Below are 27,239 nucleotides of genomic sequence, written 5' to 3' on the forward strand. Positions count from 1 at the left end.
CCTGCCTCTGCCTCCCGAGTGCTGGGATTAAAGGCCTGCGCCACCACGCCCAGCAAGTGCCTGCTTTCTGATGGATACCTCAAATATATTATTGTTTACATTATTCACATGAGCAGATTATATAGGCAAGATAATTTTCTTTTATAGATTTGGAAGTCAAATGAGACATGGGTGTTAAGTGTTTGACTAAGTTCTCTCTGCTAGTAGTCATTAGACTAGGGACATGTGTTTAGATGTGTGTACGCTAAGGTACCTACTCAGTTACTACATTCTGTCTGTGGGTGGAAAGTAAAGGCGGTAGATACGCATTTTTTCCCTTTGAGAAATTAGCCAGAAAAAGGATTCATGATCACCCGAAGGAAGGCTGTGGTCAGCTACAGTCTGAGGAGATTAAGAGCATCACCTGTGCCTCCAGTGAAAGTACACCCTGAAGTGTACTAAAGAGGTAAGAGAGACAAGAGGGAAGCTTTGAAGACTTGGGCTCGCATAAATAAGGGGATATGAAAATTACTCCCTATATTAAGGTCTAAAATGATAAAATATAAGGCGCCACAGGTCTGTCTACAACATATTTACTCTGATGAGAATTCATTTCAAAACTCACTATAAAAGAGATTCATGTGATGTGTGCTAAAATAAGAACTCTGTGCCTTGCTGATCTAAAAAAATAAGAAGCAGACTCCTGAATGAGCGAGACTGAGGCAGTCTGGGAGAGCATTAAGGGCCACACTTGCAGTTCATGTTCCTTGGCTGAGGGCTGATACCCTACACACTGCAGTTTGCAACAGTGCTTCTCACGCAGTGGCCGGACTCGGTGGGACAGCCTCCCTGGAAGGCGGTTGGACAGTTTTTGCATTGCATAAGTTACCAAGCATCAGTAGAAGATCTAGTTTAAGCCAACATTCCTATAAGAAAGCGGCTTTGTTGTTTTGAGGGGCAACACAACACAACAACTTAGCTTACCTGCTAAGTTATTTTAGCCTTTAAATACTGTGGATATGCTGTGGTCAGCAAAAGGTTCACTAAGTCTCAACAATATCATAATTCGTGTTATTTTAGTGAGAAAGCAAGCAGGGTATTTATTTTCTGAGTTCTATGTTACTGTTTGCTGCTTATTAAAAGGAAAGCACACTAAAAAGAGATTTTGTTCAAACAAACAAAAGCCCCAGCCCCCCCCCCCCAGCTGTCTAGACAGGTCCGTCCGCTCTGGAGGTTGTAAAGACCTCAGTGAAGGGATGTTCAGGTGCCAGGAGTCAGACCTTCTGTCCAGTGCCCTTCCCTGTCTCATGGGCACAGCGCACCTGGCCCTCACCACAACTGCAGCTATTTCTTTGAAGATGGGATTCTGTGCTCATTACTAGTGACTAACACACGGAGCCATTGCGGGTGACAAGCCGGGCAAGCCTGTTGCCATTGTGCACATTTACAGTTTCAACTCTGTTGAAGAAGTGTATAGATAGAACCTTGAGTACTCAGAAATTGAATAAAGATTCTGGTGAGAAAGTCTTTTAACATTTAGGATTCATTATATTAATGAGTTCTTTTTAATTGCTTCACAGTTTTGCTGTTTTTAACCTCTGCTTTATGCCATATCTTAATATTTTTAAATTGAAAATCATTTAAAATATACTCTATGTATAGCAATACAGTTTAAAGAATACATATCAGGGGCTGGTGAGATGGCTCAGCAGGTAAGAGCACCCGACTGCTCTTCTGAAGGTCCGGAGTTCAAATCCCAGCAACAACATGGTGGCTCACAACCATCCGTAACGAGGTCTGGCACCCTCTTCTGGAGTGTCTGAAGACAGCTACAGTGTACTTACATATAATAAATAAATACATCTTAAAAAAAAAAAAGAATACATATCAGAGAATACCATAAGAGAATTATTTAGTATAAACAAAAGGAAAGAGGGAAATGTATTAATTTTTTAAATCACAAAATTATTTGGCAAGCCTGTTGAAGGCTAAGTGTAAACAAACTGAGATTCTGTAGAAGGAGTGTGCCCCTCTAGGAAAGCTGCAGGGTCTGAGAATTAAAAGATACTTGGCATTTTTCTTAATCTTTTATTTCTATTAACTTATGAAACCTGTAACTGAAGGCTTAGTGGTATTATTTCTACATTGTAATTATACTAATAAACATCTTTGGCCATGACTCTGAAATCTATAGTGCAGAAGAAAAGATTTATTGACTTATGCTTCAGAAGAAAAACGGAATCCTAATCTGAATAGCTGCAGGTTTCACACACATACCTGCATGCAGTGTATCCTGGTTAGGTGTGAGCCTTGTCTTCTAATTTTCTCTCAGAAATAGAAAAGGTTCTTATAAAATCCCGGTCCCAAGAGATATTTGCTATATTATTGAGTCAACTACAGAGAAACCACTTTTCCTTGAAATGTGCAAAAATGATCAATAAGCGTACAAGACCACCTTTAAAAATGTTTGAGGTCACACCTCCCCGGCAGCCTGAACATCCGTGTGCAGGACTTCTCTGGCTGGTCAGCTCTGCTGGCATTGCTTGTCCAGTTAGAGGGAGGGTATTAGGGTGTTTGGAATTTGATTTCTTTTTGTCCCCTGCCTGGGCCTCTCATGTTTACCTTGCTCTCTGTAAAGAAGTTCCACCCTCAAGAGTGTTCCTTAGGGACCTCTGATCAGGTTTTCCTGGGATCTAGAAGGATTTTCATTTTTTTTTTTTTAAGGCTTTTGATTGTGGTAGAACTATTCTGTTTTCTGAGAAACTGCCAAATTGATTTCCAAAGTGGTTGTACAAGTATACGCTCCCACCAGCAATGGAGGAATGTTCCCCTTGCTCCGCATCCTCGCCAGCATCTGCTATCACGTGAGCTTTTTTTTTTTTTTTTTTTGGTTTTTCGAGACAGGGTTTCTCTGTATAGCTCTGGCTGTCCTGGAACTCACTTTGTAGACCAGGCTGGCCTCGAACTCAGAAATCCGCCTGCCTCTGCCTCCCGAGTGCTGGGATTAAAGGCGTGCGCCACCACGCCCGGCTTTCACGTGAGCTTTTTATCTTAACCATTCTGACTGGTGTAAGATGGAATCTCGGAGTTGTTTTGATTTGCATTTCCCTCATTTGCATTTCCAGGACTTTAAATATTTCTTTAAGTACTTCTCAGTCATTCATGATTCCTCTGTTGAGAACTCTCTGTTCAGCTCTGTGCCCCATTTTTTAATTGAGTTATTTTGGTTGTTGGTATGTAACTTCTTGAGTTCTTTCTAAAATTTGGACATTAGCCCTCTGTCAGATGTAGGATTAGTGAAGATCTTTTCCCAGTCTGTAGATTGCGTTTTGTCCTATTGGCAGTGTCCTTTGCCTTACGGAAGGTTTGCAGTTTCATGAGGTTCCGTTTATCAATTGTTGATCTTAGAGCATTGGTGTTCTGTTCAGGATATTATCTCCTGTACCAATGTATATGCAAGGGTATTTCCCACTTTCTCTTCCATGAGATTTAGTGTATCCTGTTTTATGTTGAGGTCCTTGATTCATTTGGATTTGAGTTTTGTGCAGGATGATAAATATGGATCTATTTTCATTCTTCTACATTGTAGACATCCAGTTTGACCAGTGCCATTTGTTAAACATGCTTTCTTTTTTCCATTGTATGGCTTTGGCTTCTTTGACAAAGATCAAGCATCCATAGGTGTGTGGGTTTATTTCTAGGTCTTTGATATGGTTTAATCAACATGTCTGTTTCTGTGCCAATACTATAAAGTTTTGTTGATTTTAAAATATCACGATTGCTCTGTAGTACAGGTTGAGGACATAATGAGCCAAATGGGTCTATATGATCTTCTCTGTGTTTTTGCCTCTATCTCAGTTCCTTTCTTCAGTTTGACTGACTTAGCTGTGGCTGGCACTTGAACGCTGAGTGACAGCCATTTTTGAATGGTTACATTTTCATGGGAATTATACATTTCTGTCTGAACACCAGAGTTCTCAAGTTTCTGCAAATGATATTAATTTACCTTATTTCCACATATCATCTAGAAGATTGAATTTGACTTTTATCTTTATTTTCTTTAAAGAATTAACTTCCTAAAACATTTTATGTATTATGAATATGTAATCTTAGTAGCTCCCATTATCCTGTGTTCGCTCAGTGGTTTGGTTTATTTCCAACCACAGTGGAGGCTGTTGTTAAAACCTTGAGGTCAAGGCTTCTGAGACTGTGTAAATTCTGTTAGCATTTGTTCTTTACATACAAATAGCTAAGGTATATTTTCTAAGGTTTAATTATGCTGAGTAATTTTCAGGTAATACATTTCATCTTCAAAATTGGGACAAATAGTATCATCTATAGTCTAGGATGAAAAAATAAGAAACACAGAACATGTAACTTGCCTCAGGCTGTGGAATGAGGAACTGAACACAGAGATGTTAATTGAGTTAGATACTAATACTTTTCTTTGTCATGGATTATTTTTTTGAATGAACTGAAAAGCGGCTCAAATTATATGGTTTAATTTAAATAGTCAACCATTGATTATGAAGATACTTTTATATTTTAAAATTGTATTATTTTATGTGCGTAGGTGTTTTGTCTGCATGCACATAGGTCTACTATATGTGTACCTGGTACCCACAGAAGCCAGAAGAGGGTGCTGGACCCTTGGGACTGGCATTACAGCTCCAGCCACCATGTGTGTGCTGGGATTCAAACCTGTCCTTTGCAGAAGTCATGATCTTAGTCACTCAGCAATCTTTTGTCCTTATTTTCGTGCTTTGATGGGCACATTTTTAAGTTAAAAAACCAATGCATTTTAAGTTAACGGGTCAGAAAAAATGTAGTCGCTCTCTGAATATAACTGTCTTAGTTCTCATTAATTTAGGACTCATCATTTTTTGTTGTATCTATTTGTTTATGTAATTGAGACAGTCTTCCTCTGAAGACCAGGATGACCTGGAACTTACTATGTATCCAGTGCTGGCCTTGAATCTGAGTACTCAGCCTCCAGAGTACTAGAATTCGGAATCTTCACCACCACGCCCAGCTTCAGCGGCACTTTTGCCTCAGGGATACTTCATTTAATTATGGTCCATTATTGAGACTTTAGAACATTGCATTTTTAATGGAATGGGTGTGAACATAAGTACCCAGACTCTTGGGTAATTACCAAAGTATATGTTCATAATTCTAACATGATTAAATGACAATGTTTAATTCATCTTAGAGGTAATTTTACCCCTATGTGAACTACATTTTCTAAATAATTATACTTCCCTGTTTGTAGGAAAAACGTAATTAATTCTTAAGTTTTCCTTGGCAGTTTTGGCACATTGCAGCGTGATCTCACTCCTTGAGGAGCTGCTGATGAATCTTCGCGAACTGATATTGCAGCATTTGAAACACTAAGTAGTTACACAGTCAATTTGACTCTTCAATGCTTTGATCTTTGAACACTGAAAGAAATTATTATTTTTTTATTTCTAGAAATACCATGAAAATATAGGGAGTATTCTAAAAAATATATTTAAAAGTATATAACAGGGAATATGAAAAAAGTAATGTAGTTGTTTGCTAAACTGCTGTGCAGTTGAAGACTCTAAAAGGAGTTTTCATTACTATTGTTATGACATCCTACATAGGAGTGTAAAGTTTTGTGGTTAAAAACTGAGCTTGGCAATGTGTATAATGTACTTTCAGTTACATAAAGTTTACACATTATTTTGAAAATACTAGAAAAAAAGAAGTGCTTCTATGATTTTGGTGTATATATCTTATTTTAAATGCATGCATTTAATGTATGTACATATAATGTGTATATCATACATGTGTTTAAAATATAGTCTGCTTTATACTCATGCTATAATTGTAAGAAGGCAAAGAGAAGGAAGAATTTCCTCTATATATCTTCTATTTATATCTTTATGGATAAACAATTACTTTTAAATATTATTGCATTAATTATTAAATATAAATTAGGGATTTGGAAAATATACTTTTTATGAGTTATAGCTGTGCAGATAAATTTATTTTGGCTAGTAGTGTACAGAGTCAACATCTGTATATAAAACATAGTCAATATCTGTATATAAAATAGCAGTGGGATCATATATATATGTCTTTATACTAGTTTATCTCAAGTGATTTTCTACAATTTTTAGTTTTTGATTAAAAATCAATTATCTTCTTGATGATTCATTATTAAATCAGCCTAGAAACTGATTTTTAAAATTATCTAGATTTTTTAGAGGCACATAAGTTTCAGAGTAGATTACCAAATGTGGAAATATGTCAGGATACCCTGCATTATGTTGCCGTTTCAAATCACTCTGCGATTTCAGTGGCCTTGCGATGACAAATATTCTGTTGCACATCACATTTCAGCTGCGATGCCCTACACTCCCTAGGTGACAGGGCATTCTTGATCTGGGCCACCGTTGGTTTTGTAGCAGAAGTTTTGTGTAGTCACACTGCTGTTTTGTGTCTTCTTGGGGTCAACTTTCACTTCTAGGTACATCTCAAGAAACAAAGCAAGTACCACGCACACTTCTGATTTCAACAGGACAAGCATGGTATATACAGGCTTTCTGTCCAGACAGGGCACCCCCAGCTTGTGTTGTCAAGGCTTGAAGTAAGTAGGACCAAAGGGTATATGTCCTCTCAGAGAAGCGAGAGAATAATCTGATTAATAGCACAATGTATTGAAATAATCTTTTTCTTCCTTCTAATGCATACAAAATGAACATATTTTCTGGTTAGCCATACTGACTGAATTTGATCAAACTTTATGTTTTAATATCTGGGTTTTCTTCTTTACTTTTTATATAGGGCTGAAACGGTTATCTTAGGAATCCATATGTCTAGTGACAATTTCTCTTTCTCTAAAGTCTTCCTTAGTATTAAAAATTATTCTACATTGTGTTATTTATAAATAAGTTTGAGAGTATGTGTGCTTAAGGTTAGACACATTTCATTTAGCATTTTCTGGTTCCAGAAACCATGTTGCTGACATTTCAAGAACCACCGCTAGATGGTGACCTCTCTCATTTAGAAGGCTAGAATTCTGTTTTACTTCAGGTGAATGGGTTGATAATGGAGGGATCACAAATGTGAAACATGTTGATTTTATTGTGAGATTTTTATGACTCAAATGGTACTGTTTACTGAGTATGTAAATACACATGCAACACACAAATCTAACCTGAAGCAATTTGTGTATTTTGTTCTATTGCTACAGTGCTTCCCTAGAATAAATGAAACACACACACACACACACACACCTGCATATATGCAGACACACATGCACATAAGCTTGTATACATGTACACATGCACATAATGCATGCATACATTTAGGAAGGAACACATGCATGTACAGACTCACATGCATTGACATGCACATGCACAAATGTGCACACACATGTACATTCTTGCACACACACATACACACACACACACACACACACACACACACACACACACACACCACACCACATGACACATTTTATTTTTCAAGTTTTACTCTCTGAACAAGTGCGGGTGTTTTCCTGAGCACTGATTCTACAGATATCCCAACCAGGCTTATATCTATCCTGAGCACACTGTATTCTTGGGGTGTTGTGGGAAGTAGGATTAGTTTAGCTGTGCGCCCCCACTCAGCTTCCTTTACTCCTCCCCTCCCCCCTTCCCTGTTTGGTGCTGGGGATTGAACCCAGGGCCCAATCCATGCTAAGCATGCTCTGTACTACTGATTATACCTCCGGCTCCCTTTCTGTAATTAGTGGGAGTACTGAGGGAAAGTGAAATTACACGTTTCACTCAGGACTGTTGAAACAACTTTAATGATTTTTTTTCACACAGTAGGAAACAGTGTAAACCTGTCAAGGTGATTCCACTCAGAAAACAGCCCCTGCGTTAAATTATCTGCCTATGTTTTTGGTTTCTGAAGTAACATTCCTTTCATTGTATATTCCTGCTTTCACCCAAGCCTTAAGGCCTTCATATAATTTAAATAATTTGCAGAATTTCATATAATTATTAGAAACACAGTATATAGCTGGTATGCTACATTTGTGGAAAGTTAATATTAACTGTAGTCCATCTGGATAATAAAAGTGAATTTTTATGAAATATCCTTAGCTTATTAAGGAAAATTGTTTACTTCAAAATATTTATTTTGTATATATATTTAGTGTATCTCTGAGCCTTTTTCCTCAAAGGAAAAATCATATTAAATGTTGCCTAGAGTTTTTGCAAAGAATGAGGTGATTTGTTGAGGTCGACCCAGCCTGATCTCTGGTGTTTATTGTAATTTGGCAGTTAGAGTTTGCACGTGGGATCCCAGGACAGCGTGGGGAATTCTGCTTCCCAGCCTGGAACCCTCAGCAGCTTTCCACGCCTCCTGTGACAACAGTTGGCACATTTGGGCATTGGACAGAATCTTGCACAAAGCTCACAGAAAATGTTAAAATAAATCTGGCTGAAAGGACAAGGGTTGGGTGCCTACACATTCAGCATCCCCAGCAAAGCCCGCCCCACTCCCAAGTACCCTCATGCAGCCCCACAAGCACAAGTCACGTGCTAGGGAACGGTCGGGTTTGCCGATCACCCTTTTGTGATCTGATCCCGTGTGACCCTTGACTGGTTTCACCCGTCCTTCTGTCACTCTCAGCAGTGTCCTGTCTCCCCTTGTGAGTCAGTGGGCATCCCACTTTCAGTCTGCTGAGGGTTCCCGAGGGTGCTCTCCACATCACTGAGCACTTAACGCTAATGTCACCTGCCCTTTAGCCCTCCCCATTTGTTCCTGATAGCCATTTCTAGGAAGAATTTATCATTTGCATATAAGGATGAATTCATCTACACACTAGATGGCCTGGTTTTAGATTCTGTACAGTTTGGTCATTTGAGCTCAGTGGCTCAGTTTCCTCATTTGTAAAGTGAGATAGTAGCAGTCTCTTCGTGGAGTTACTGTGAGTACCAACCGCATCAATGTCTGGAACAAGGAATTCAGAAAGTGGTTCTGCTATTATTACTATTCTTTATGGCTTTGATTGGTAAAGAAGCACAATATATATGTTAGAAGAATAAACCTATATTATAGTTATATCCAACATTTAAGTTAGGTTTTCAGATAAATATTTAAAACAAAACCCATACAGGCAAAGGTGTCTTTTTTTGATTTATTAAAATCTTTTTTATTTATTTTTTCACTCCATATTCCATTCTCTGTCTCCCATCCACATCCAACACCTCCTTACCCCACCCTATCTCTACGTGGATGCCCCACCCCACCAGACCTCTAAACTCCTGGGGCCTCCAGTCTCTTGAGGGTTAGGTGCATCATCTCTGAATGAATTCAGACCTGAAAGTCCTCTACTGTATGTGTGTTGGGGGACTCATATCAGCTGGTGTATGCTGTCTGTTTGGTGGTCCAGTGTTTGAGAGATCTCAGGGGTCCAGGTTAATTGAGATCGCTGGTCCTCCTGCAGGATTGCCCTTCTCCTCAGCTTCTTTCAGCCTTCCCTAATTCAACAATAGGGGTCAGCTGCTTCTGTCCATTGTTTGGGTGCAAATATTTGCATCTGACTCTTTCAGCTGCTTGTTGAGTCTTTTGGGAGCCAGTCATGATAGTTCCTTTTTTGTGAGTACTCCATAACCTCAGTAATAGTGTCAGGCCTTGGGACCTCCCCTTGAGCTGGATCCCACTTTGGACCTGTTGCTGGACCTTCTTTTCTTCAGGTTCCTCTCCATTTCCATCCCTGTAATTCTTTCATACAGGAACAATTATGGGAGACTGTGGGATGGCAACCCCATCCCTCACTTGATGTCCTGTCTTCCTGCTGGAGGTGGGCTCTCTAACTTCTCTCTCCCCGCTGTCAGGCATTTCATCTAAGGTTCCCCCTGCCTTTGAGTCCTGGGAGTCTCTGACCTCCCAGGTCTTTGGTGCATTCTGGAGGGTCCCCCAACCTCCTATTTCCTGAGGTTGCCTGTTTACATTCTTTCTGCTGGCCCCCAGGGCTTCAGTCCTTTTCCCACATCAGGTTCCTCTCCACCCCCCACTGCTTCCCCCCTACTCCTTCCACAGTCCCTCCCAGGTCCCCCCCTCCCCACTTGTGGTTGCTTTCTTCTCTCTCCCAAGTGGGACTGAGACGTCCTCACTTGGGCACTTCAGCTTGTTCAGCTTTTTGAGTTCTGTGTATCTTGGGTATTCTGTACAGTTTGTTTATTTATTTTTATTTTTTGCTAATATCCACTAATACTTTGGGTCTGAGTTACCTCACTGGGGATGATATTTTCTAGTTTCATCCTTTTGCCTACAAAACTCAGGATGTCCTCATTCTTAATAGCTGAGTAGTAGTCGATTTTGTAAATGAACCACATTTTCTGTATCCATTCTTTTGTCATGGGACATCTAGGTTGTTTCCAGTTTCTGGCTATCACAAATAAGGCCACTATGAACATAGAACATGTGCCCCTGTGGCATGGTGGGACATCTTTTGGGTTTATTCCCAAGAGTGGTATAGCTGGGTCTTCAGGTAGATCTATTTCCAATTTTCTGAGGAACCTCCAGATTGATTTCCAGAGTGGTTGTACCAGCTTGCAATCCCACCAGCAATGGAGGAGTGTTCCTCTTTCTTCACATCCTTTCCAACATGTGTTGCCACCTGAGGTTTTGATCTTAGTCATTCGGATTGGTGTAAGGTGGAATCTTGGGGTCGTTTTGATTTTCATTTCTCTGATCACTAAGGACTTTGAACATTTCTTTAGGTGCCTCTCAGCCATTCGAGATTCCTCAGTTGTGAATTCTTGGTTTAGTTCTATACTCCATTTGTTTGATTGCGTTGTTTGATTTTTTTTGTGATTAATTTCTTGAGTTCTTTATATATTTTGGATATTAGCCCTATCAGATGTGGGGTTAGTGAAAAATTTTTCCCAATCTGTAGGTTGCTAATTTGTCTTTTCAACTATGTCCTTTGCCTTACAGAAAGCTTTCCAGTTTTATGAGGTTCCATTTAACAATTGTTGATCTTAGAGCGTGGAAAGGTGTCTTTAATAATTGCTTATGGACATTTTACAGGGGTGCTCCCTTGTAAAATGAGACTCTCAATGGAAATATGATTAAGTTATTTCATTTGGGGAGATATCCCTTTCAGTGTGCATAAGTCAGCAAACTGTTTATATTTCTTTTAATCTTTTTAAAGTGTCTCCTGTTTGGAAGGTTAAAACTCAAATGTAAAACACATTGCAGTATGTGGATATTTTAGCTAGACACTGAGAGAAGCGACTAGCTTGGTTCACTCATCATGTTGAATGAAGTTCGTTTACTGTATAGGAGCACCACAGTTTTCACTTCCTTCTTAGAATGTGTACAGCATTAGCACCGCAAGGGAAATGAGCAGTCAGACGAAACAGGGGCATCTTGTTGCTCTCTGCCCGTATCACTTCATTCAGCCTGCTGCAGCAAAGTGTTCATGGCACGGATGCTCTGGACTTCCTGATTCACTGTTGGTTTCTTTTCATGTTACTTCCCTCTCCACCATTTCATCTTCTTTATCTGTGTAGGGGCACGGATAATACAATTCTGCTCTTATATATTGATGAATAAATTTTGTTCTTTATTTTTCCTGTCACCGTAATCTTTCAAGCTAAACAGTGTGACATAAGTTGTTTGAAGGTGATATTTTGAATTAATGTAGGCAGAGTGTCTTTCAATAGTAGCTAATATTTCCTTAGCAGGGGGAAGGAGCTACAGGTACTAAGTGAGTTATGCAACTTGATCTAATATATTTAGTGCCAGACCTGGTTTCCCTTTTGTTGAGTTGGTCCAGTTAGAGAGACGTTGGTTACCACCAAGGTATGCATGCCTCTACTGCATTCTTAGGGTTACTGTACCATGCTTCTCATTGTTAGGGTTCAGTCAGAGCTGGATAGGGCTACTGGTTGCCTTGCTCATTTGGAAGCTTTCATGATGCCTTCTGGTACCATGGAAGCTAGTCCTTGGTCAAGAGGTGTCCAGGACAGTTCCGGCTCAGGAACCTCTGTGCCATGAGTTTGAATGCATGATGTATTCAGTAATAGAGACTTACCTTTCACCTCTGGAGGGTAGGGGTGGGCGGAGCAACTAGCAATACCCTATAATATTTTGGGAGTCCCTTGAATAGGGAGTTTGCTGTAGGATTATATCTCCTAGGAGGGAAGAAGTTACACTAACAAAGTTTTACTATCATATCTACGTAAACCTGAACTTAATAAGGATGACATCAATAGACATGCTGCTGTATAGGGGGAAGCTCATAAGACTTAAAGCTTTCGTGAAGAACTACAGGCTACTAAAGAATCCCGAGAGCAGGAGAAACAGTCTTCTCCAGGGAAAGCACACCAATTGATTATCCAATACCAAATGGTAAGTGCTGAAAACAAACATCTAAGTGATGCTATACAGACTGAGCAATTTGTATTTACATTTTTAGGAATACACACACCAATTAATAAAAAAAAAAAAACCCAGCCATGAATTTGAAAGAGAGGAAGGAGGGATGTATGATAGAGTTTAGGGAGAAAAGGGAAGGGGGAGATGATATAATTATAATCTCAAAAATAAAAGAATTTAAAAACGTATGTCACCATGGAGCCATACTAACCAGCTTCCTAGCACCATAACATGATACCCGAGCTTAGAGGACAAAAGCTTGCTCCGACGGATGAAGAGGCTCCGGCCGATGGTCGAGGCCCTGTTGCTTGGAGTCTGCAGCAGAGTAGTATGACATGACAGGAACTTGTAGAGAAGGAATGCTTTTTGCCTCATGGTGGCTGAGAAGCAGAGTGGAAGCAGGATCCGGGCTTCTGGTGTCCCATTTCAACGCAGCCCTCCAGGGATGTAACCCTTGTATTATGTCTCACATAATAATACATAGTAATACAACCTAGTAACGGAGCCTTTAATACATGGGCCTTGCAGGGGGGGCGCCCATCCACATCATAGACAGAGTTATATTTGTTTGATTTGCAGATATTTATGTTTTATCCTTGGTTTATTTACTAAATAATGATTATGGTCTTGTTTTCACAGACAGACAGACCCAAACACACACACACACACACACACACACACACACACACACACACACACACACACACACANAGAGAGAGAGAGAGAGAGAGAGAGAGAGAGAGAGAGAGAGAGAGAGAGAGAATGCCATACCATTTGAATAAGACATAGAGGGCAGCCATATGGCAGACAAGCAGCCACATGGTGGACAGGCAGCCACATGGTGGATGGGGAGGAAGGCTCTACAGAAAGAGTGGAAGAGCCCAGGCTACCTGTCCTAGCTCCTCCCCTCCTCCCCATCAACTTGATGCAAGCTAGTCATTTAGGAAGAGGAGCTTTCATTGAGAAAATGTCTCTGCCACATTGTCTGTAGGCAAGTTTGTAGGGCATTTTCTTAACTGCTTCTGTGGGAGGGCCCAGACCTGGGTAGGTGGTCCAGGGATGTAAAGAAAGCAGGCTGAGCACACCATGAGGTGTAGGCCAGGAAGTAGCATTCATCCATGGCCTCTGCTTGAGTTTCTACATGGCTTCCCCTCAGTGAACTGTGACCTGGGATAGGTAGGCCAGATATTTCTTCCCTCCGCCCTCAAATTGCTTTTGGTCATGTTCTTTATCGCAGCAGTAGAAACCTAACTAAGATAATACTCAAGAAAGCATTAATAGTCCCTGGCCAACACCCCCCCCCCCAATCTTCTTAATAGAAGGGGAGGCCTCCCATGGATACCAGTCTACCTTGGCATATCAGGTTGTGGTGCCTTTTCTGTTGTGGCTAGGCAAGGGAGCCCAGTTAGAAGGGATACAAAAGCAGGCCACAGAGTCAGAGACAGCCTCTGCTCCTGCTGTTAGGGGACCCACAGACAGACAAGCTGCACATCTGTTACGTATGTGTAGGCGACCGATCCTTCCCATGCTTTCTGGTTGGTGGTTCAGTCTCTATGAGCCCCTATGGGCCCAGGTTTATTGATTCTGTAGGGTTTCTTGTGTGTCCTTGACCTCTCTGGCTTCTTCAGTTCTTCCTCCCCTCCTTCTACAAGATTCCCTGAGCTCTGCCTAATATTTGGCTGTGGGTCTCTGCCTCTGTTTCCATTAGATCCTGGGTAAAGCCTCTCAAATGACAGTCATGATAGCTCCTACCAGCAAGTATAGCAGAATATCATTAATAGTGTCAGGGCTGAGCTCGCTCTCACAGCATGGCTCTCAAGTAGGGCCGGTCATAGGTTGGCTATTTTCTCAATTTCTATTCCATCTTTATCCCTGTGCATCTTATAGGCAGGGCAAATTATTGGTCGAAGGTTTTGTGGCTGGTTAGGTGTTCCCATCCTTCCATTGGAAGTCTTGCCTGGTTATAGGAGGTGGCTGTTTCAGGTTCCATGTCTTAGCTAGGGTCACCCTGATAGATTCCTGGGAGTTTCTGTTGTCCTAGGTAAAGCTCCTCAAGCTGGTCCCAGTGACGTGCCTTCCCCCTGTCCCCAATTCCAGTTCTCTCTCCCTCTCCCTTCCCCAGAATTGAACCCTACTTTTCTCTTACCACCCCCTCTCCCACCCTGTTCACTCCATCTACCCCTGATTCTATTTTATTTGACCTTCTCAGTGAAATTCCAGAATCATCACTTGGGCCATCCTTGATACTTAGCTTTTTTGGGTCTGTGGATTGTAGCATGGTTATCCTATACTTTATTACTAATATTACTATATATATATTATTATATTACTCATAAGTGAGTATATACCATACATGTCTTTCTGGGTCTGGGTTACCTCACTCAGGATGATCTTTTCAAGTTCCATCCAATTGCCTGCAAATTTCATGATGTCATTGTTTTAATAGCTGAATAGAATTCCATTGTATAGATGGAATTCCAGTCTTCAGTTGAGGGACATCTAGGTAGTTTCCAGTTTCTGGCTATTATGAATAAAGCTGCTGTGAACATTGTTGAGCAGGTGTCCTTGTGGTATAGTGGGGCATCTCTTAGGTCTGTGCAAAGAGTGATATATCTAGGCCTTGGGATAGAACTATTTCCAGTTTTCTGAGAAATCACCAAACTGATTTCCAAAGTGGTTGTACAATTTTGCACTCCCACCAGCAATAAAGAAGTGTTGCCCTTGCTAGCATGAGCTGTTGTTTGAGTTTTTGAACTTAGCCATTCTGACAGCTATAAGATGAAATCTCAGCGTTATTTTTTGATTTGTATTTCCCTGATGACTAAGGACACTGAACATTTCCTTAAGTGCTTCTTGGCTATTAGAGATTTCTCTGTTGAGGATTCTCTGTTTAGTTTTGTACCCCGTTTTAAAAATTGGGTTATTTGGTTTGTTGGTTTCTAATTTCTTGAGTTCTTTGTGTATTTTGGGTATTAGTCCTCTGTCAGGTGCAGGGTTGGTAAATATCTTTTCCCATTCTGTAGGCTGTCATTTTGTCCAGGTGATGGTGTCCTTAGCCTTGCAAAAGCTTTTCAGTTTCATGAGGTCCCATTTATTAATTGTTGGTCTCAGTACCTGAGCTATTGGTATTCTGCTCAGGAATTTACCTCCTGTGCCAATGTGTTCAAGGCAGTTTCCCACTTTTTCTTTAATAGATTTAGTGTATCCAGTTTTATGCTGAGGTCTTTGATCCACTTGGACTGGAGTTTTGAGAAGGGTGATAAATATGGATCTATTTGCATTTTTCAATATGCAGACATCCAGTTAGACCAGCACCATTTGTTGAAGACACTTTCATTTTTCCAACGTATGATTTTGGCTTTTTGGACAAATAACAAGTATCCATAGGTTTGTGAATTTATTTCTGGGTATTCTATTTGACTTCATTGACTACCCTGTCTGTTTTTATGCCAATACCATGTGATTTCTATTGCTTTTGCTATGTAGTATAGCTAGAAATAAGGGATGGCGATACTTCCAATACTTCCAGAAGTTCTTTTTTTTTTTTATAGGATTATTTTCCCTTATTTGTTTTTCCATATGAAGGTCAGAATTGCTCTTTCAAGGTCTGTAAAGAATTATGCTGGAATTTTTATGATAATTGCTTTGAACATGTAGATTGCTTTTGGTAAGATGGTCCTTTTTACTATGTTAATACTACTGATTCATGAGCATGGGAGATCTTTCCATCTTCTGATATCTGCCTCAATTTCGTTCTTCAGAGACTTGACATTCTTATCATACTGGTCTTTCACTTGCTTGGTTAGAATTACACCAAGATGACTTATAATATTTGTAGCTGTTGTAAAGGGTGTGGTTTTACTGATTCCTTTCTCAGCATGTTTATTGTTTGTATAAAGAAGGCTACTAATTTTTTTTTAGCTAATTTTGTATCCAGACACTTTGATGAAGGTGTATTTATCAGTTGTAGGAATTCTCTGATAGAAGTTTTGATGTCACATATGTATACTATCATAACATCTGTGAATACCAATACATTGACTTCTTCCTTTCCAATTTGTATCCCGATGTCTTATTGCTCTGTCTATAACTTCAAGTACTATGTTGAATTGATAAGGAGAAAGTGGACAGTCTTCTGATTTTTGGTGAAATTGCTTTACGTTTCTCTCCATTTAATTTGAATTTTGCTGTCAGCTCTATATGACTTATTATGTGTAGGTATGCATCTTGTATCCCTGATCTATCCAGACTTTGAACTTGAAAAAGGGTGTTAGATTATTGTCAAAGACCTTTTCATCATCTAATGAGCTGATCATATGATTTTTTTCAGTTTATTTATATGGTGGATTAAATTAATGTTTTTTTTTTATAGTGATACACCCCTGCATCCCCTGCATGATACTTGATCATGATGGATTATGTTTTTGATGTGTTTGGGGTTTGGTTTTTTAGTATTTTAGAATCAGTGTTTCTTGGGGCATTTGGTCTGAAGTTTTCTTTCTTTGTTGAGCCTTTGCATGGTTTAGGTATCAGGGTGGCCTCACAGAATGTGTTTGGTAATATCCCTTCTGTTTCTATTTTGTGGAACAGTTTGAGGAGTATTGGAATTAGCTCTTCTTTTAATGTCTGGTAGAATTCTGCACTAAAATCTGGTCCTCAGGTTTTTTTGTTTGGTTGGGAGATTTTGAATGACTGCTTTTAATTCATTAGAGGTTATAGAAATATTCAGATAGTTCTATAGATAATCTGATCTTGATTTATCTTTGGTATTTGGTATCTGTCTAGAAAAGTATCAATTTCGTATAGATTTTACAATTTTGTGAAGTACAGGCTTTTGAAGTAAGAGTTAATGATTCTTTGAATTTCCTCGGTGTCTGTTGTTATGTCTCCCTTTTCATTTCTGATTTTGTAAATTTGGGCTCTCTCTCTCTCTCTCTCTCTCTCTCTCTCTCTCTCTCTCTCTCTCTCTGACTTTTAGTTAGTTTGACGAATCTATCTTGTTGATTTTTTTCAAAGAACCAGCTCTTTGTTTTGTTTGTTTCTTGATTTATTGATTTCAGCTCTAAGTTTGATTATTTCCTCCATCTACTTCTCTTGGGTGTGTTTGCTTTTTTTTTTTTTTTTTGTTCTAGAGTTTTCATATGTGCTTTTAAATTGCCAGTATGAAATCTCTCCAATTCCTTTGTGAAGGCACTTAATAGCATGAGATTTTCTCGTTACACTGGGTATGTTGTGTCTTCATTTTCATTGAGTTCTAGAAAAATTTTAATTTCTTTCTTTATTTCTTCCCTGACCCTGTGGTCATGGAATAAATAATTCAGTTTCCATGAGTTTGTTTCTGTTGTTGTTGTTGAAGTCCAGCTTTAACCTATGGTGGTCTGATAAGATACATGGTATTATTTCAATTTTCTTGTATTATTAAGACTTGTTTTGTGAGCCAGTATATGGTCAGTTTTGTAGAAGGTCCCATGAGGTGCTGAAAGGAAGGTACAGTCTTTTGTAGATATCTATTAGATCCATTTGATTCATAATGTCTATTAGTTTCATTATTTCTCTGTTTAGATTCTGTCTGGATGACCTGTCCATTGGTGAAAGTGGAGTGTTGAAGTCTTTCACTATTAATGTGTGGTATTCCATGTGTGATTTAAGCTTTAGTAATGTTTCTTTTACAAATGTGTATGCCCTTGCATTTGTGGGATAGATACTCAGAATTGATATGTCCTCTTGATGGATTTTCCCTTCTTCCTAGACATATGAGTTCTAACAGGCATTGCCGTGTGCTCCACACTGAAAATGGAGAGGTTGTTAATCTTCAGCTTCATTTCATAAGTCTACTGGCCACCTTCCATCTGAAGTTAATAGTAGGATATGATAAAATATAATGCTCTTAGGGAAGCCACCTTAAAATTGCATAACTGTTAAAGATGTAAAGAAAAAACACATAAATTAATTACACTACATAATGCTGTCTCTGTTGTGTATTTGTTATAAATTAACTAATTGTTCAGCTCACAGATTGCTGACTTAATTGTTGATAGTGAGTTTTAGCTTTATGCCTGTATGCCCTGCAGTGAGCTTGATAGTTGTGTCATTTAAACCTTGTACCTTTAGTGAACTTGCAGTTTGATTTTCCAGTAGCCATTCATATTAACTTTTTATTAATATAATTTTTTTAGTCTGGCTGAAGATGGCATAGTTTCCTTTTCTAGCTTTGAAATGTTTTGTCCTGACTACTATCTGGGAGGGTGTATTCAGAAGTCACAGTTGGGTAGCAGTAAGTGTACTGTATTATTGTGATTGCTCTTGTTATTACTGTTTGCAAGGCTGGGGATCAAACCTGTAACCCCACTCATGAAGGGGAGAGTCTCTGATGTTGAGCTGTGTCTTAGCTCTGCAAACTTAGTCTTAAAAGTTGTTACATTTTCTCCTGACCTCTGAAACATGATTTAAAGTTTCTTTTCTTGCTTTCACTTCCAGTGACTGACTTTTTATATCAAATTGAATAGCCATTAGCATTTAGCCTGCAGGATTCAAAGATTTTCCCCATTAGACACAAGGAAATATATAAAAGCTCTATCTCCTTGGGCTCAGATGTCCTAGTGACTCAATGCTCTAAAGCACAAGACTGTCCCCTCGTGGGAGAAAACTGTAGGTGAGTCACGTGGCAGGCAGAAATATTAATTAGAGAGGTGTGCACGCCATGCAGATAACTTTCACATAGTTCTGTACAGTTTTTAATAAAATACTCTGATTCAGGAAATTTATGATTTTTTTTTTGAGACAGGGTTTCACTGGGTAGACCAGGCTGACCTCAAACTCAGAGATCCGCCAGCTTCTGCCTCCCAGGTGCTGGGATTAAAGGCGTGTGCCACCACCACCCCGCTGAATTTTTTTCAACTTTTTTTTTTTATTAGATATTTCCTCTATTTACATTTCAAATGCTTTCCCGAATGTTCCCTATGCCCTCCCCCTGCCCTTTTCCTCTATCCACCAACTCCCCCTTGTTGGTCCTGGCATTCCCCTGTATGGGGCATATAAAGTTTGCAAGACCAAGGGGCTTCTCTTCCCAATGATGGCTGACTAGGCCATCTTCTGCTACATATGCAGCTAGAGACACAAGCTCAGGGGGTACTGGTTAGTTCATATTGTTGTTTCGCCTACAGGGTTGCAGCCCCCTTCAGCTCCTTGGATTCTTTCTCTAACTCTTCCATTGGGGGCCCTGTGTTCCATCCTATAGATGACGAGACAGCTATATCAGGGTCCCTTCAGCAAAATCTTGCTGGCACATGCAATAGTGTCTGGGTTTGGTGGCTGATGGTGGGATGGATCCCCGGGTGGGGTAGTCTCTGGATAGTCCATCTCCGACTGAATTTTTAAATTTTAAAAACACCAAAATTATAAACCTGATATATTTTGTGTAGCTTTAAATTAGACTTTGCTGAAATAATTAGACACACTATATTAGGGCACCATTTTTTTGGAAAGATTTTTTTTCTTAAAGGAAAGAATATAAAAATGACATATTGGTGATGGCTTCAGACATCTATAAATTTTACAAAGGACTAATTGAGTGACATGTGAATTATATCTTAATATATCTTTATTTTTAGTACACAAAATGTGTTATTAGGGCAAAGCAATATAATTTCACTTTATAGTCATAATTAAATTATTAGCCTTAATAAACTTAAAAGATTTAGAAATGCAAAATTATGAATGATTTAAAATAATTTATGTTCTTGTTTAGAAGTAACATGTTTATTACAGAAACTGTAAAATATTAAAAGTATGTGGGCTATTTAATAGCTCAGCTATCATGTACTTATCTTAGGCCGTTCCGTATTATCCATGTTCTTTGTGTCCATACTGTGCTTTGCTAGCTCGTATTACTAGTAACTTTTTGTGATCAATAAAGGGAGATAGTCAGGTGTAAATGGCATCTTGTAATAGTATTTACCGGAAGCATTGGCTGTTCTCCTCTCGGATCACAAGGCGCACATGAAGATGAACCTTAGCTGAGGAGAAATACCATAAAGTCGTGCTAGATGGGGTAGAATTTCAAAAGTTACTTTCAAGCATTTTTGGATTTAAAATAAAAGAATCTTTGATGAAAATACTGATGCGTGAGTTCTTGGGTCAGCAGAATATTTTTTACCTTTAAAAAGACTCTTATTATAATACATAGCATTAACTTGCCAACTGCTCAAATTATTCACCACACCACTTAGAGATAAGTTCAGTATCATGCCCTTATTTTTCTTTTCTTCTCTTTCTTCCTTTTTTTTTTTTTTTTTTTTTTTTTTTTTTTTTTTTTTGGTAAATATTAAGACCTGAGTACAAAATGAGAGCTGTATTGTGGATTAAGTGAAGTATCTCAAGGCTGTGCCGTTCTGATAACTGAACCCGGAGTGACCTTTCTCAGACACAATTACAGAGCTGTATGTTTTTCCTTTAATTTCATCAGGGGTTTAATTAGTATACAAATAAAACTTCCCTTATCTTCCTTTCTACCTAATTGGCTTGTCTTCGCTTCTATATGAAGCATGTGAGAGTGGGCTGTAATTAGGGTGACCGCGTTAACCTTTTCTCTCACATGCACTGTTGCCTAAAGGCCTCCAGGCCTAAAAGCAGTGCTTTGGATTATTGCTTTGCAATCACTATGGCTGTCCCACAGGTTTTCTCATGAGCAGAAGGGCTTTGGGTGCTGCAGGTTCCCACTGCTTAACAGGATCTTCATTCTTCTCCCCACTAAATGTTTATTGATTATCTCGCTGTTGCAGGCTCAGCCTCCAACAACTTAATATCAGGTGACAGTCGGGAGAGTTCTCCAAGTAATTAGAGTTGAGCATTGGGGGAACAATTAGGAGCAGAGTTATTAAACTTGATTTATCCTATTCTCTCCTGAACAGTTCCTCGGATATCAGAACATCACCCTTCCACAATCTACCCTGGCTGAGAAATTAGTGCTAGCCCGCTGCTTATCATTGCTGCCTGGCTGCCCAGAGGCACACCCTCTTGGTTGCAGTCATTCAGTTGGAGATATTAGAGTCCATAAAATTTATCGTGGGTTTTAATTAGGTGAATCTGAGCAAGAGAGGAGAGAAGCAGAACCTAAAACTTTACAAGTCGGGTGTGTATTTTATATGTGAAGTAGATTTATGTGTAAGTATGTGGTATACATAAAATTAGTTGTAACTGGAGCTCAGAATCTTTAAAAGGATTCCAATTTTTGATCAGAAAGGTTAGCATTAAGGTGAAGACATATTTTTTGACCCACTTTTTATAATTTTGTGTTTTATACACATTTGTATGAACTTTAGGGCACATTGCTGTTTAGAGATTCCTTGGTTAGGTCTCCCCTCCACCCAGCTCTTTAAAACAAGTTCTAAGCCTAAACTTAAAATAACAGTTTCTATTTTAAAGCAAAGTTTTCTGTTTTTATTTTCACATTCAAGGAACTATGGAAGTGTTTGTTTTCCACAGCCCCGAGATGGTATAAGCTTTAGTGGAGTCTGCTAGCCTGTCATAGCTCTTATGAGACGAACTTGAAATAACAGCCTTGAGTCAATTTGGCTATATGAAAGTTATGTCGCTGCGTTTTATCTTCCGTGACTGTACAACATAGATTGTTGAGCAGGCCAGTGTGGTTTAAAAAGGAAGCAAACTGAGGCAGATTGCTTTCAGATTGACCTGGCAGGGCTGGCTGTATGTTACAGCCCTGGTAGCCCCTTCACACGTACACACTTCAGTCCTAAGGCTTACCAAACACAGCAGTTTTAGTGGATTGGCAGATATTTATCATTTCTTTTGGAAGAAGAGTTACTAAAGCTTTATGCTAACTGACAGTAGAAATGTAGCCTTTTTAAATTGCTTGTGATATATCAGAAATACTAGATTTAAACTAAATAGGTTTTGTTTTTTAAACAAAGAATCCCTTGATATGCCTTTAAATATCTTAGCAAAATTACTAGACTTGGATTTTTTTTTAAATAAAAGAATATGTTCTTTGTTGTCTTTCAACATTGTTTGAAAATTTCCTTGGTGAATATTCGTTTTCAAATATTTAAGATAAATAAATTTTTTAACATAAAAATAAAGGCACATCTTCTTTAGTAATGTGACAGTTCAGTACATTATATAATGCTCAAATCAGGTGAAATACTTCTGTCTTCCAAGCACGTACTATTTCTTTGTAGGAGAAATAGTCATTTTTTTTAGCCTTAAAAAATGCAGTGCACTGCTATCACTTATGGTCACTTACTGTACAATGGCCCACTGGAATGTCTTCTATTTGATGATCATGCTGTACCCATTGATCAACTTTGCAATGCTCTTAAAGATCTTTTAATTTTAAAATTTGAAAATAAATGTAAGTATCTAATGAGTAACTATTGTTGTCTGATTACTTTTTTTTTTTGATGCTTGTATGTATAGTAGTAACTTAATTGAAAATGAATTACTGAATTTAAGAGCTTGCAGCATCTTTTTTTTTTCTAGTCAGAATTTTTTTTATTATTATTATTTTCTTTATTTACATTTCAAATGCTATCCCGAAAGTTTCCCATACCCCTCCCCCCACCTCTGTTCCCCTACCCACCCACTCCCACTACTTGGCCCAGGCCTTGCCTTGTGCTAGGTCATATAGAGTTTGGAAGACCAAGGAGCCTCTATTCCCACTGATGGCCGATTAGGTCATCTTCTGCTACATATGCAGCTAGAAACACAAACCCCGGGGGTACTGGTTAGTTCCTGTTGTTGTTCCACCTACAGGGTTGCAGCCCCCTTCAGGTACTTGGGTACTTTCTCTAGTTCCTCCATTGGGGACCCTGTGTTCCATCCAGTAGCTGGCTGTGAAGCTTGCAGCATCTTGACTGGATCACTTTCACTTCCCCGTCATTTGGAATTAGTTGCTTTAGCTCACCTAAGTGACTTAGGCTTTATACTATCATTGTGGTATAATAAACTATCATACTCTAATATAGTATATTATACTATATTAAGAGGAGAGTTTCAAATATGAAACAGTAGCACATTTTTGCTTCTTCATGGGCTGTGAACCACATCTGTGTATATTCATATGTGGCTGATATTCATATGTGGCTGAACTAGTAAAGAATGAAACAGAAGTTCATGCAGTTGTTTGACTGACTGTTCAACAAATTTAATTGTAAAGACTGTTTGATAAGCTTATTTTAGAAATTTGATATGACAAGGAATGAACAGATTTTTGGTTCATCTGATTCCCATACTAGTTTGCAACCAAGTCTAGAAAATGTACTTTAAAATTATTTCTCATTCTAATACTTTCTCCCTTAACCCTTCAAAAAAGTTGTGCAGTTGCATGCTGGAATTTCTATTCTAAGCTGGTATTTATAGAACTGTGAGTCCACAGAGTTTGTACTTCTGTGGTTAGGAAAGCGTTTATAAACCCTAACTCATTATAAATGCCAGTATTAACTGTCTCATTAGTTAAATCATGCTGATTATTCTTATGTAGCTATCCTTGATATGGAAGTTATTTGTTGGGAAGCAAGTAAAAATTATTTCTGAATCCCATTTGTCTACTGAAATGTATGTAGCAATCTGTTATAAAAAGTCTGTTATAAAAACACATGAGCCCACCACTTTGCCTGGCATCCTGGTTTCCTTCCCTGGCATCCTGGTTTCCTTCCCTCTTATATACTCCTGTGGGGCATCCGATAGCACTCAGTCAAGTCTAGAGTTAAATACAATCTAACCTTTATGTACCTTTGCCCTATCAATTCTTTATTTTTCATCATTAAAAAGAGTTATAGCTTGAGATTTCTGTAATAAGAAATTTTTGGTAATAATATGGTTTGTTTTACTTAACACAATAAAATAGAATTATGCTTTGTAGTCAAATATTTCTCAATAACAGTATAGTTCTCATTTCTGATTAGCAAGTACGTAAAATTTTTTGCAGGAAATTTGTTAAACCTTGATGTGTAATGACCCAACTCTCCTTCTCAGCCTGGCTGTGTTCTCCTTTGTCTAATAGCCTATGGCATAAATTGAAGTTAATTATCGGGGCTGACAAGTAGCTCTGTTTTCTGTCTGCTCACAGAGTCTCTCCGAGGCAAAGATGGAGCTGAGAAGGAAAGATCAATCTCTACGTCAGCTCAATAGACATCTTACCCAGCTGGAGCAGGACAAGCGTCGACTGGAGGAGAACATCCGCGATGCAGAGAGTGCCCTCCGCATGGCAGCCAAGTGAGCATCCGGACCGTGGGGAGATCACTTAAAACGGACAAAAGATCAATTCTTACTTTCATGCTCTGGGTTTTAGCCCTGGATAATACAGTGCTAGAAAACAAAAGTGCAGCTGTCTCTCTTTGAAATTCTCTGATATACCCTCAAAAAGAAAACTCTTAACTCCACGCTCTAAGTGTATATTTTATTGAGGGTCTTGGAAGCATAGGCTTCTATGTAGCCTCAAATTATGCACATCCAGTGCTCAGTGTTGGCACTGCGTGTTTGAATTAATGCAGAGCATAAAATTGTTTATTTAAAAGTGTCACATAGTTGCATTATTTGTTTCTATATTATTTGGCTTTCACCACCTCCAACTCCACTGGCTCCCACCCTGATTTTGCTCTGTGGATTCTACTGATATTACAAGTAATATTTCCATAAGGAAATGTTGGCATACAATCAGTATGTGTATCATAGCCTTAAAATGCCACTAAAACATACTGATCATGGGAATCCATTTAAGCTTGTATAGACATATGCTATAGTATATTTAATAGAAAAATACCATTTCAACATAAACAGCTATGTAAACACTGAGGATGCTTCCGTCTTACCATGTAACAAGTGGACATGCGTCTGTTTTGAAATTCAAATTGATCAGTTCTGTTAAGCTCTCGTTTGTTTCCTCATAACAAGGTTTAGGGACTTTTTTAAGACAGGATTTTATTCAGCAGTATAATGAAAAGAATTAAGGGAACACATGGTTCTAATTGATTCCCTGTTTGTTTATAGAATTTTTAATTCATGAAAATGTAAGAATATTTATTAACATTTTAAAAATACTCCTGTTAGATGCAAACTGTGAGTGTGACTGTACTCCATAGATTACAGGGTGAAGCCTGTAAATACAGAGTAGGGCATCTGAGCTCTTAGAACAGCAATACCTATTGCTTCCTATGACATCACTTGCGTATGATGAGAAGATGAATTCCAAAGTACACATATTGGCTTGCTTGAATATCTACTAATAGTCGTTTTTGGAAAGCTGTACACCTGTATAACATTGCCTCTCCATAGTAAGTGTATATAATTTTTACTTCTCAAAGTGTAAGTTTGACAAACTCAGACTTGTCGATGTTTTCTTGATCTCCTTGCATCAAGTGAAGAGACAGACTAAGTTGTTAACCCTGAGTGTCACAGAACTTATATTCATAGGTGCATGGCCAGTTAACTCAGGACTTAGGTGTCTGTGACTCGAGTCTAAGGTCATAGGCTCGTAGAAAACTAAAGAGGCCCGGTTACTATTATTAAAGTCTAGTCTTTAGCATTTTGACTTAGAGTTTGTATTTCATTGTGAAAGCTGAATTAAATAACACTGGCCAAGAAGAGAACCTGTAACCACACATATGTTGTCAGGTTATATGACACCATGAAAGGACTGTGAAGGAAGGCGATAGTGCTTTATACAGCATCACCAATTAAAGATATAAAGAATGTCTTATGTTTTCAGAACATCTGGTATTATGAATTATGTAATCATGGTCTCTTTACCTTTTCCATTCTCTTAACTTATGGTTCCCCCCCCACACACACTTCAGGGTAAGTAGCGTAAGTGTAACATATTTCAGAGACTGTGGTTACAGTTTGTACCTTTTCCACGTGTGTACAGTGTGTGTGTGTGTGTGTGTGTGTGTGTGTGTGTGAGAGAGAGAGAGAGAGAGAGAGAGAGAGAGAGAGAGAGAGAGAGAGAGAGAGATTGATGTTGAGTCTCTTCTGGGATTGCTTTCCATTCTGTTTGTTGAGACAAGGTCTTTGGTTGAGCCTGGAGCTCACTAATTCCCTCTAGCCACACTATCCAGCTTGACCAGGAGCCTGAGTCTACTGTGTGAGGACTGGAATTACAGGCTGCCACCAAGGCTTCTTATATATCTGCTGGGGATCTGGATCCTGTCACACTCACACAGAAAGCAGGTCATTTCCAGGCCACCTCCCCAGTATCAAGTTTTGTGTTTTAAAAGGGAGATCAAAGACAGCTAGTAATAGTGACTCAGGCTAAAGTGTAAACAAATGTAGAAAGACTTTGGTTATACTCATACCTAATCCTTTCTCTTTTTTTCTAGAGACAAAGAATGTGTTGCTAATCACATGAGAACTGTAGAAAACATGCTTCATAAGGTATTACATTTTTAAAATTCATTCAATGTGTGCTATGATTATTTGGTCCATTATTTTTATTTATTTTATTTTATTTTTAAAGTTTTGTTTTTTTTTTACTTTCTTTTTCTTTGTAAAAAGTTCTTCTCTCATGTAACACTTCTTGACTGCAGCCTCCCTTGTCCCCACTTCCCTCAGATCCACTCCTCCTTGGTTTCCCTTCAGAAAAGAGCAGGCCTCCAAGATGCAATAAGACCGGGCATAAACCCTCATACCAAGGATGGATAGAGGTAGCCTGGTTAGGGAAAAGGATCCCATGAGCAGGCCAAAGAGTCAGAGATACCCCACTCCAACTGTTAGGAGCCCAAACAAAAATACCAAACTAACAAGCACGTCATGTATACAGGAAATCTAGCACAGACCCTGGCCTGTATACAGAAGATCTAGTACAGACCCTGGCCTGTATACAGAAGATCTAG

At 38.8% G+C, this 27,239-nt stretch overlaps 1 protein-coding gene across 3 annotated transcripts in view; it reads left to right on the forward strand.

Annotated features, from left to right (window-relative positions):
• The window catches only part of Ccdc171 (coiled-coil domain containing 171), a 317,157-nt gene that overhangs the window by 179,283 nt on the left and 110,635 nt on the right, over positions 1–27,239 (forward strand). For all 3 annotated transcript variants that reach the window (XM_029540270.1, XM_029540269.1, XM_029540271.1), the window contains 2 exons: positions 24,479–24,624; positions 26,727–26,781. In XM_029540270.1, the coding sequence (XP_029396130.1) occupies positions 24,479–24,624; positions 26,727–26,781 (201 nt within the window). The remainder of the gene's footprint in view (positions 1–24,478; positions 24,625–26,726; positions 26,782–27,239) is intronic.

This window comes from Mus pahari, chromosome 6, assembly GCF_900095145.1.
Source record: "Mus pahari chromosome 6, PAHARI_EIJ_v1.1, whole genome shotgun sequence".
Lineage (NCBI taxonomy): Eukaryota > Metazoa > Chordata > Mammalia > Rodentia > Muridae > Mus > Mus pahari.